This window comes from Anguilla rostrata, chromosome 7 (assembly GCF_018555375.3).
Source record: "Anguilla rostrata isolate EN2019 chromosome 7, ASM1855537v3, whole genome shotgun sequence".
Lineage (NCBI taxonomy): Eukaryota > Metazoa > Chordata > Actinopteri > Anguilliformes > Anguillidae > Anguilla > Anguilla rostrata.
In genome coordinates, this window is record NC_057939.1 from 53,939,850 (window position 1) to 53,950,238 (window position 10,389).

The 10,389-nt window shown below is 45.8% G+C and overlaps 1 protein-coding gene and 1 long non-coding RNA gene across 6 annotated transcripts in view; one reads left to right on the forward strand and one right to left on the reverse strand.

Annotated features, from left to right (window-relative positions):
* corin (corin, serine peptidase) overlaps nt 1–6,412 on the forward strand; it is a 28,572-nt gene extending 22,160 nt beyond the window's left edge. For all 4 annotated transcript variants that reach the window (XM_064345197.1, XM_064345199.1, XM_064345198.1 and 1 more), the window contains exons 13-22: nt 28–135; nt 985–1,098; nt 1,630–1,740; nt 2,155–2,278; nt 2,577–2,705; nt 3,237–3,286; nt 3,669–3,843; nt 4,222–4,493; nt 4,599–4,732; nt 5,706–6,412. In XM_064345197.1, the coding sequence (XP_064201267.1) occupies nt 28–135; nt 985–1,098; nt 1,630–1,740; nt 2,155–2,278; nt 2,577–2,705; nt 3,237–3,286; nt 3,669–3,843; nt 4,222–4,493; nt 4,599–4,732; nt 5,706–5,888 (1,400 nt within the window). In that variant the 3' untranslated portion in view covers nt 5,889–6,412. The remainder of the gene's footprint in view (nt 1–27; nt 136–984; nt 1,099–1,629; nt 1,741–2,154; nt 2,279–2,576; nt 2,706–3,236; nt 3,287–3,668; nt 3,844–4,221; nt 4,494–4,598; nt 4,733–5,705) is intronic.
* LOC135260063 (uncharacterized) lies at nt 6,188–7,085 on the reverse strand. 2 transcript variants are annotated; one of them, XR_010331459.1, is made up of 3 exons: nt 6,888–7,085; nt 6,636–6,686; nt 6,188–6,295 (listed from the first exon to the last, which is right to left on the reverse strand). It is a non-coding gene; the product is annotated as an uncharacterized LOC135260063 (long non-coding RNA). The 2 variants fall into 2 exon arrangements; XR_010331460.1 differs by lacking the exon at nt 6,188–6,295 and adding an exon at nt 6,486–6,581 and having other exon boundaries at nt 6,632–6,686.
* Nucleotides 7,086–10,389: the final 3,304 nt, after the last annotated feature.

Sequence of the window (10,389 nt, forward strand, 5' to 3'; positions counted from 1 at the left end):
CTCGATGCTGTCTGTGTGTGTGAACAGAGTGCTCCCCGAGTCACTTCAAGTGCCGGTCGGGGAGGTGTGTCCTGTCCTCCAAGAGATGTGACGGACGGATGGACTGCGACGATGACAGCGATGAAGAGCACTGCGGTGAGAGAGCAGACTGCCGTGTCACATTCTGGCGGGGGTGGGGGGAGGGTTTGGCTCGTCTCATCATTTCTATTCTCCAGCTGCCGGTTCACCTTGTCTCGTGTCTTTTCGTTTTGTTCTTGCACGGGGCCAACAAGACGGGACGAGACAAATGAGAGAAATTAGAATGGGTCCCAGCATATCTTGAAACAGAGAATAGTTGACCCTGCCCGGGGGGTGGGGGATGGGGGGCGGGGGGCAGTTGAGTTTCTATAATAGGATTTATTGTTTGTGTAAATAGATTTACGGTTTACTTTACGAAGGCACCGTGATACTTTCCCAGGGCGTCTTTTGGGAGAGACACAAATCATCTTTGACAAGAAAGTTCTCCAGACAGTCACACCGGACTGCGCCGACTCAGAATTGAATTGACCCAGACTAATGATATTATCAGAGGACGCCTGGTGCTCGTAGAATGCTAAACGGCCGGCATCGCTCTCCGCTCGCTAATGCTAATACACAGGAGAGCGGCACATTTTCTCCTTCTTGAACACGGTCTGCTGGGGGCCAATGTCACCCTGTTCCTTCAGACGCCCAGAAGTACCTGCACGCGGGGTGACTGTTTCAGCGGGAGTGTCTGAACATGTTTTGACATGCCAGAACAAATTACCTTCATTTAACAAATTTTTTTTTTTTTTTTTTAAGTCATTGCAGGTTGCTATGCTTGGTTTTTGGTTTTTATGCTTGGCGATAAAAAGCAACTGAATGCTTCTGAATTATTGAGAAATTTGAGTCACAGAGAGACCACACGTCCATTTTTTTTTTGCCCGCAAGAGGACAGCGCATTCACTGACCTTTCCCTGTTACCAGGCTGTAAGGAGAGGGGATTGTGGGAATGCCCCAGCAACAAAGCCTGCATCAAGCACACAATGATCTGCGACGGCTTCCCAGACTGCCCGGACCTAGCGGACGAGAGGAACTGCAGTGAGTGTGCGTCCGTGGGGAGGGAGCCGCGGGCGAGGTCACACACGGTGCCCCCCGCGCTCTGCGGCCCTAAAGCATGGCGGGATGTTTACTTCTGTGCTGACGACGAGCGAGCGGGAGATGTGCCCGACTCACCCTGCGCTTCTGTCACATTCACTAAAGTCCTGGGGCTTGCTGTACCAGTGAGGGTACACACCCAGGCTGGTTAGCTTGAGGGAGGTATCTCTGATTAGACGCCACATGTACGTGCACACACACACACACACACACACACGAACGCACACACACCCAGACACAAACACACACACATACACACAGAATCACACATGCACACACACACACACACGGTCATATTTAAGTCGTATTTAACTTAAACTTAAATTTCAGAGCATAGGAAGCTTATCTGTCTGTATAAAGTAACCTTAGTGTCACTGGTGAATACACACAGAGTTGATAAAGGGAGTTTCTGCATGGATAGGTTTTCAGATGTCTTATTAATTGCGCTGTACTCTGTGTGTTTTAATCCCGCAGCTATCTGCGATGATAATGAGCTCGCGTGCAACAATCACGAGTGTGTCCACCGCACGCTGTGGTGCGACGGGAGAAAGCACTGCTCCGACAGCTCTGATGAGTGGGACTGCGGTAAGAACGGCCACAAGGGGGCAGCATTTCAATACGACTAGCTACTGCAGGCAGTGAACAGAAACCGTGAAACGCGTTATTTTAATCAGATATGTTTTGTTACTGGCTATAGCTTTTAAAAAATGTCTGAACATTTTTCAAAACAGCTAACCAGGAAGCATTATTAAATCGTTAAAATGACTTAAAAATTATTTTCGACATTATAGTTCGCATTCTTAAGTTTACTGTATCCATGGCAACAAACCGCTAATTTCTGACACACAGGACCTTCCCCGTTAACACCCACCTGGAACACCCGCAGCCTTTCATTCATAATAACCCCGGCCTACATGTACAGACCTGTACCTGTGCGGGCCTGTGATTGTTGGCGTTCCTCCCTGGTTGCTGATTGGCCGTTTTTTTCTGTCTCCGCAGTGTCCCTGTCCAATGGCAGCTCCGCGGCGCTGACCGTGCGCAGGACGGCGTCGGAGTACCAGGTGTGCGCGGACGACTGGCATCCGGCGCTGAGTCGGCTGGCCTGCGGGCAGATGGGTTTAGGGTAAGGTCAGTAGCTGGCAGAGCACCTGCTGCTAACTGGGTGGAGCCCTGCATGCTGTGTGTGGTCACACAGTGTCAGTGAAGCGTAGGAAAGCGCTTGAATCCAAAACAAATACGTATTTCACCCAGGTCTGACATCATGAGAAGATTTTCGAGTGCAGTCACGCTGAACTCCTTTGTGTGTTTTTCCTCTTTTTCTGTTTGAGTTGGGTACGCTAGCTTCAGTGCTCCAGTCTTCACAGGGAAGATGTGCGCACCCTTGTCATGTGGGCCCTCTTGTGTGCGTTGCTGCTTTCCAGAGTCCCGACTGCCGTTGAGATGCTATTGGACGAGCCCAGCCAGCCGGGTCGCAGGCGGTGGCTCCACGTGCGTCCTGATTGGTTGCAGAAGAATGGGTCGGCGCTGCAGGCCATGCTGGAGAAGAGAGGGTAGGGTCCTCGCACCTGAACCCTAGTGCAGAAGACTAGTGCTGCAGCAGTGAGAGCTGTGCTTTGTGCCTTTTACCCTTTTGAAGAGTAGGTTTGTTTGGAATGTTTTTTTTTTTAATTCAAAATTCTTAAGTCAGCATTCTAGAACTCCACTCACCAGCAGTCACCAGCAGTGATTGTGACATCAGCATTAGAACGTCCAGTTAAGAACATTCTGATGACATGTTTGTGACCTCACAACTTAAAGGCCTAGCAAATTCTGTGAGTCTTTCTGGCCTTGCACATAAAAAGTGTTGGTCTGGCATTCCTCCTTTTTTACTGTCCCATTCTCACATTTTTAAACAAACGTTGGAGTTTTATGCCCCTCGTTCATCGCTAATGTCCTGTAAAACTGCCTGCATGCTAATGCTTTTCCCTGAGGAATGCAAAGAGTGCACTAAAGAGAATAAAGAGATTTATGTATGTGCTAAGTGTCCGATTCAGACTGTGTTCATCATGGAAAAATGAAAAAATCCCTTCTTTTTTTAATAGACACCCGTGTCATTCACGTACGAAAGTATCCCTCCATTGCTCCAGAGAAGGTAAGTGTGTGTGAGTGTGTGTGTGTGTGTGTGCATATGTGTTTGTGTGTGTGTGTCAACACTGTCTACAAGAACAACTATATAAATGTGATTGGAGTTTTGCATGAGTCCCAGAATGGATATCTGAACTTAATGAACAAAATCTTTAAATTAAATAAATCAAGCAGGACTGAAAAAAGTTAGTGCATAAAAATTCCCATTGTGATGTATGAGCTGATAAATGGTCTCTCTCTCTCTGTCTCCCACACTCCCTCTCTCTCTCCCTCCCTCCCTCCCCCCCTCCTCTCTCCTCTCTCCACCTCCTCTCTCCCCTCCCCTCCCTCTCTCCCTCTCCCCCTCCTCTCCCTCCCCTCCCTCTCTCCCCCCCTCTCCCCCCCCCCAGACTGTGGGCGTCGCCCGGCAGCGCGCATGTCGAAGCGGATTCTGGGCGGGCGAACGAGCCGGCCGGGGCGCTGGCCGTGGCAGTGCTCGCTGCAGAGCGACCCAAGCGGGCACATCTGCGGCTGCGTGCTGATTGGCCGGAAGTGGGCACTTACGGTGGCGCACTGCTTCGAAGGGTGAGTCGCCTGCTAGTGTCCGTGTGCCTCCCAGAGTTAAAAAATACATTTTACAGCCCTGAAAGAGCCAAAAAGGCAACTTCACAGAGTCAAAGAAATAATAACAACAACAACAATAATAATAATAATAATAATAATAATGATAACATAATCTATACTCTATCATGAGGTTCCATAAATGTTTTGTGATTAGACAATAGATGTCAGTCATATCTTTGAACATGCTTTTTCCTTTCTAATCAAGCATGGAGTGCATGTCAGTAATCCTAAATCTCCTGAATTATGTATCACTTTCTTACTGTGTGTGAGTTCTGTTACCCTCTGTCGGTACTCTCAGTTGGAAGTGTAACTCACGTCTCTAAACAAACCATCCCTCAGCCGGGAGAGCGCGGACGTGTGGAAGGTGGTCTCCGGAATCAACAACCTGGACCACCCGTCGCCCTTCATGCAGACCAGGAAGGTGAAGAACGTGATCGTTCACCCGCGCTACAACCGCGCCGTGGTGGACTACGACATCAGCGTGGTGGAGCTGGACCGCGAGGTGGAGGAGACCAGCTACGTACGCCCGGTCTGTCTCCCCCACCGGGGTCAGCTGCCCAAACCCGACACCTACTGCTACATCACCGGCTGGGGTCACATGGGCAACCGGAGTGAGTTTGAGAACTTGTCTGCCTGTGTAACCGCGGCGACCTCTTTGCTCCGCCGCTGAGTGGGAGTGTCTGACTTCCTGTTTCTTTTTCTTCTTCTGTGGTTAGTGCCATTCAAGCTGCAGGAGGGGGAAGTGAGGATCATCTCCCTGGACCAGTGTCAGTCTTACTTTGACATGAAGACCATCACCTCCCGGATGCTGTGCGCCGGGTACGAGTCAGGGACTGTGGACTCCTGCATGGTGAGCACTTTTTTTTTATGTGACTCACCCATTGACTGTTAAAAAAAAAAAAAAAAACGCTTCTAATTTGTTCAAACTCAGAACTGTAAATATAGTTTCAATAGTGCCCTCTTGTGGAAGCAAAATGATCGAAACAGTATTTCATACACAACGTGTCACGTTCAGCTTGTGTGCTGTTCTTCTGATTGGGGTGTTTATCCACAGCCAAGGTACAGTCTATAAGTACCAAAATACCGTATTCGTGAATTATCCTTTTTTTACCCTTTTCCTGTGCACGCACTCTTCCTCTGACAGACGGCTCCCCTTCCTCCTACTGTCCCCATATATAATTTCATCTGAGATGCACAGACGGCAGGTGCTGGTTTTCACACACCCACTGTGGAGACAGCTGTACCGAATGCAACCGTTCCTGCTTATGGAATATTTGAGAGTAAAATGTAAAAAATAAGAGAAAAAAATTTATATCCAAGCCATCAGCAGCAGTAGGACCAAACACCAACAAGCCACATTTTGTCCCTTAAAGTCACTTTGGCTGAAACATTTGATGATAGTCCAAATTGTTAATTATACATTGACTCCCAGCAAGCAGTAGTTGGTGAACTGAAAATAGCTGGGCTGGAAATCTTTCCGTTAATCTGGTTATTGGTCTCAACCTGTTTTTATTCATTTTCCTTGATTAAGAAGCGTGCCAACAATCTGACTAATCAATCGGCAAGTAACACAAAGCTTCTTAACATTGTGTTAGGGAGATTAATTGATTAATTCAATTTAGAAAAATCAGTTTTAGTCACTAAGCACACTTAACGAAAAAATATACACTCGGTTAACTACCATGTTAGCTTTTTACACAGCCAGCAATAACAAAACCAGTGCTTCAAGATTGTTTCATAAAATAAAAAATATGTTTTTTTTTTGTATAGTGGAAGGAAACCAAGATGGCTGCTTGTATAACGTGTTCCATGTTGTGCTGTAGGGGGACAGTGGGGGGCCGCTCGTGTGCCAGGAGCCGGGGGGCCGCTGGAGTCTGTACGGGCTCACCTCCTGGGGGTCCGTCTGCTTCTCCAAAGTCCTGGGGCCCGGCGTCTACAGCAACGTGACCCACTTTGTGGAGTGGATCGAGAGACAGATCTACCTGCACACGTTCCAGCTCACCTAGCCGGGCCGCGCGGCGCCGGGGAGGTCCGTCGCTTCCCGCTCTCTTTCTTTAGGCGCGGGTCGAAGGGGACGTGAGCGGAACCGGCCGGGAGATCGCTGTCCCCCTCCTCTGTGGGCCTGAAGGCAGGGTTGCTGGTAAGAGAGGGGCGGAACCCCGAAAGTTAGGGTGCGGCTCTCCTCTGGTTGTCCCAGGAAGGGGAGATTTCGGGACTTGCGCGATCCCCGTCACTGTGTTCCGAGGCCATTCCAGGAGGAAACGCCCGCCGGATACTCTGGTCGTCTTAGTCGTTGTTCTGTCTCTCTGAACGCTGCGAGCCAGCTGTGTAAATGCATCAGACCTGCATTCCACAGTACGGCAGCGTCTGGGCTGCTGTCTCCCTGTGACTGAGTCACACGCACCACACCCACCTACCCACGCACACACACACACACACACACACACCACACCCACCTACCCACGCACACACACCCACGCACCACACCCACCTACCCACGCACACACACACACACACACACACACACACCACACCCACCTACCCACGCACACACACCCACCACCACACCCACCTACCCACGCACACACACCACACCACACACACACCCACACCACGCACACACACCACGCATCACACACACACACACACACACACCACACCCACCTACCCACGCACACACACCCACACACCACACCCACCTACCCACGCCACCACACACGATGCACACACACCCACGCACCACACCCACCTACCCACGCACACACACACACGGATGCACACGCACACCCACACACCACACCCACCTACCCACGCACACACACACCACACACGATGCCACACACCACACCCACACACACACCCACCTACCCACGCACGACACACACACACACAAGCCCAAACTACGCAGCACACACACACGCACACCCACACAACACACCCACCTACCCACGCACACACACGCGCGCATGCACACGCGCACGCGCACACCCACACACCACACCCACCTACCCACGCACACACACACGCGTATGCACACATGCACACCCACACACCACACCCACCTACCCACGCACACACACCCACACACCACACCCACCTACCCACGCACACACACACGCGTATGCACACACGCACACCCACACACCACACCCACCTACCCACGCACACACACCCACCTACCCACGCACACACACACATGCACACGCCACATGCATACTATATATAAACAGGATATAAACAGGATGTGTGTTTGTCTGTGTGTGCATGTGTGCATTATTTTGTGTGTGTCCGTGCGTGCGCGCATGCGTGTGCGCGTGCATGTGTGTGGGTGTGAGTGAGTCATTGAATCAAGAAAAGGCAAAAGGAGGAAGCACAAGAATATGTAAATGACGGTTTTCCAATTCAGAAACTTAATTTAGCGCGACATTTACACCAAGGCATAAAATTGTGAAAGAGGTCCTGCTCTAACAGGGAATAGAAGTGAAGCGTGTATCCTGTGTTTTAAATCACAATGTTAAAACTGTCACACTCCGTGTACATGCTAAACAAAGATAATGATAATGATAACTAAAATAATTAACAATAATTAAATTATTATTTATGTTTGTATAAAAACCTTTCACACTTTACAGTGAATGAGGGAAGCTCAACTAACCTCAACCAACAACATGTTTCATCCATTTGGAGGATACACAAGAAGACATTTTATGTCAGAATGATCACCACAAACTTTATACAAATACACACTAGATTCATGGCTACAGGTAATCTTGTATGTGTGGAGACATTTTTTTTAAAGAGTCAGGTACTCTTAGTAAAGCTAATTTATCCTAAAATGTTGATTTTTACATTTTTTTCTGGGTATCATATTACATAAAAGTACAAAAACACTTTTGATTTTTAATAACCCCTGGACAGAGGGGTACTTTTGGCTTAATTTTGGTCTAGCATAAAATGTATAGTAATATAGGAGACCTTCTGAAAGCCTTTATGAAGACAAAATGATAAATATGTGCCATTTGTTTCTCTTTTGCACACAGTTGAGTGACTGTTATCATTTTTTTTACACGTAAATAGCTGCTATCTGCCTCTGAGCCTGAGTGTATCTGAATCCCAGATTCATAAATGAAATAGCACATTGACTTCTTATTAGTTCATATTAAATGCAGTGTTTCATGACATGTCTTCATTCACAAATATGTCAGCTTTTCAGTACAACCCCCCCCCCCCGTAAACAGTAATAATTTGAGAAAACTACTGAAATTAAATTTTCATTGTTTATTATCTTGACAGATGAGAACTCTTTTGCGATAGAAAATCTGAACATGCTATTTTTAGGTCAAATGTTTTACATTTAAAGATCAATATCACATATTTAAATATCAGAATGGACTTCCTACGTTTGGTAGAATTGCTCATAGAAGGAAAAATGTTTCAGCAGAAAATGGACTCAGTGTGTGAACAGACTAGCTCTAAAGTATATTGTCTTTGCACCTTTTTTTCAGTAATACGTAAATATTTGTATTTAAATTTTATTTTTTTTACATTTTAGACAACCTGCACATGAAGAGTTGCTTGGTGTCTTTGAAGCTGTTTGTATAACACCCACGTATTGCTTTAAAGGACAGGCAAAACAACAGACAATGACTACAGATAAGTCTGCATATTGGGGTCTTACATATGAACCATTGAATGACCAAATATATACATTATGAATTCATCCCTTTGGTCATGCACATACAGTATATAACAGATTGTACAAAATTATAATTGTAGAAGCTAAGCAAGCGAACAAAGTTTATATCAAGCAAAGGTGAGATAAGCTAGTTTAGTAGCACAGCATAGCTAATTCTTTATTAGAACTGTGAGTGCCAATTTTCAGAAGTGTATCACATGTCTCAGTATTCACCACCAGTGCAGCTATCGGCAGTATTGCAAATAGAAATGTTTTAATCAAAGTTTCATTATCCATCTAGTACATTCATTCAGTTGTGTTTGAAAATCCGTACGCGACGTTAGCAGCAATGCTATGTGTGCCCAAGACAACTGGATGGCTTACGCCAAAGTCTAAATGCTTTTTTGTTACTTCTGTGTGTATACAGCACGTACTTGTGTGGAAACTACTATTCTTCTCTTCAAAGAGACGATGTTGATATTAGTACTTGTGTCGTGTGCACTTGTGGGCACGTGAGTGAGTGTGTGTATGTGTGTGTGTGTGGGCGTGTACCTGGGTGTGTTTCTGTATGTGTGTGTGTGTTTGTGTATGTCTGTATCGATGAGTACATGCGTACTCTTATGCTTAAATGTTTCAGTGTAACATTCCATGTAAAGACTTGTTGTTTGTAATTTTCTAAAGTATTTTTATACTGCTTTTTGTATGTGCGCACATGAACTGTTTTAGTCTCAAACATGACTTTGGTATTTTTACAGTTTTGTTATTATTTCAATTGTAAATGACAATCTGATTTGAAAAGGCAAAATGTATAAGCAGGTGCATTTATGGCAAGCATACCAGACTTAATTTCTATCAAATAATAAACTTTGTGAACACAACTGTCTTGATAATAATCATTATTAAGAAATTTATATTTGAAAAAAGGTATATATGAACAATGAAATTATGTATTTTGTGTGAATAACAGAAAGGACATGTTTTCTTTAACAAATCTTTCCCTGAGGTACACTACACAAAGACTACCACTTGGTGGCAGTATGTTACCATTTTGGGGTCTTGACTCTTGTCCAAACACACTAGACCAGTGGTTCCCAACCTTGGTCCTGGGAACCCCCTGTGTATGCTGGTTTTTGTTCCAGCCAATCCCAGGATTTTAACAAACTTGATTTTTCTTAATTGGGTGGTTTTTATACTTATAGGTATTGCTTACCATCTTAAGCACTATTATGTAAATGAACCCCCCTAGACATGAAAAGCACATAATTAATAAAAAAAAGTAACAGCTTGTTAAAATTCAAACAAACAAAAACTAGCATTGCACTACACCCATGGGTGGGTCCTGTTCCGGTCCTGGAGGGCCGGCTGGTTTTCGTTTCCACCAGTTACCCTGGCTAAACGAGCTAATTGGCTGCCTGACCCCGACTCCGGCTCACTCCTGGGTTAGTTCACAGTAGAACGCCTTCAGCTGTCATTCGTGCACTTATCAGGAAATGCAGCTGAAATGTCAGCTTGCACAAAGGTTAGGGATAATTATGTAACTGAGGCCAAAAGTCAGCATTAAAACCAGAGAATGAGCCCACAGCCCACATTGCCCGCCTCTGTGCTAGCCTGTAAAAATGAACTGATAATGGTCATTAATTAATAATATTAATCGATGAATATTATTTGTATTTATTTTAGAATAGAATAGAAAAAACATTGTCCATTAAATATAAAATAAAATGGAAATTTTCCTTCAGCTCAATGCTCATTGCAAGTGACACAGACAAAGGTAAATTTAAACATCATCACATCCCAAAAGGAAATGTGTTACTGGTCATTCCAATTATCTG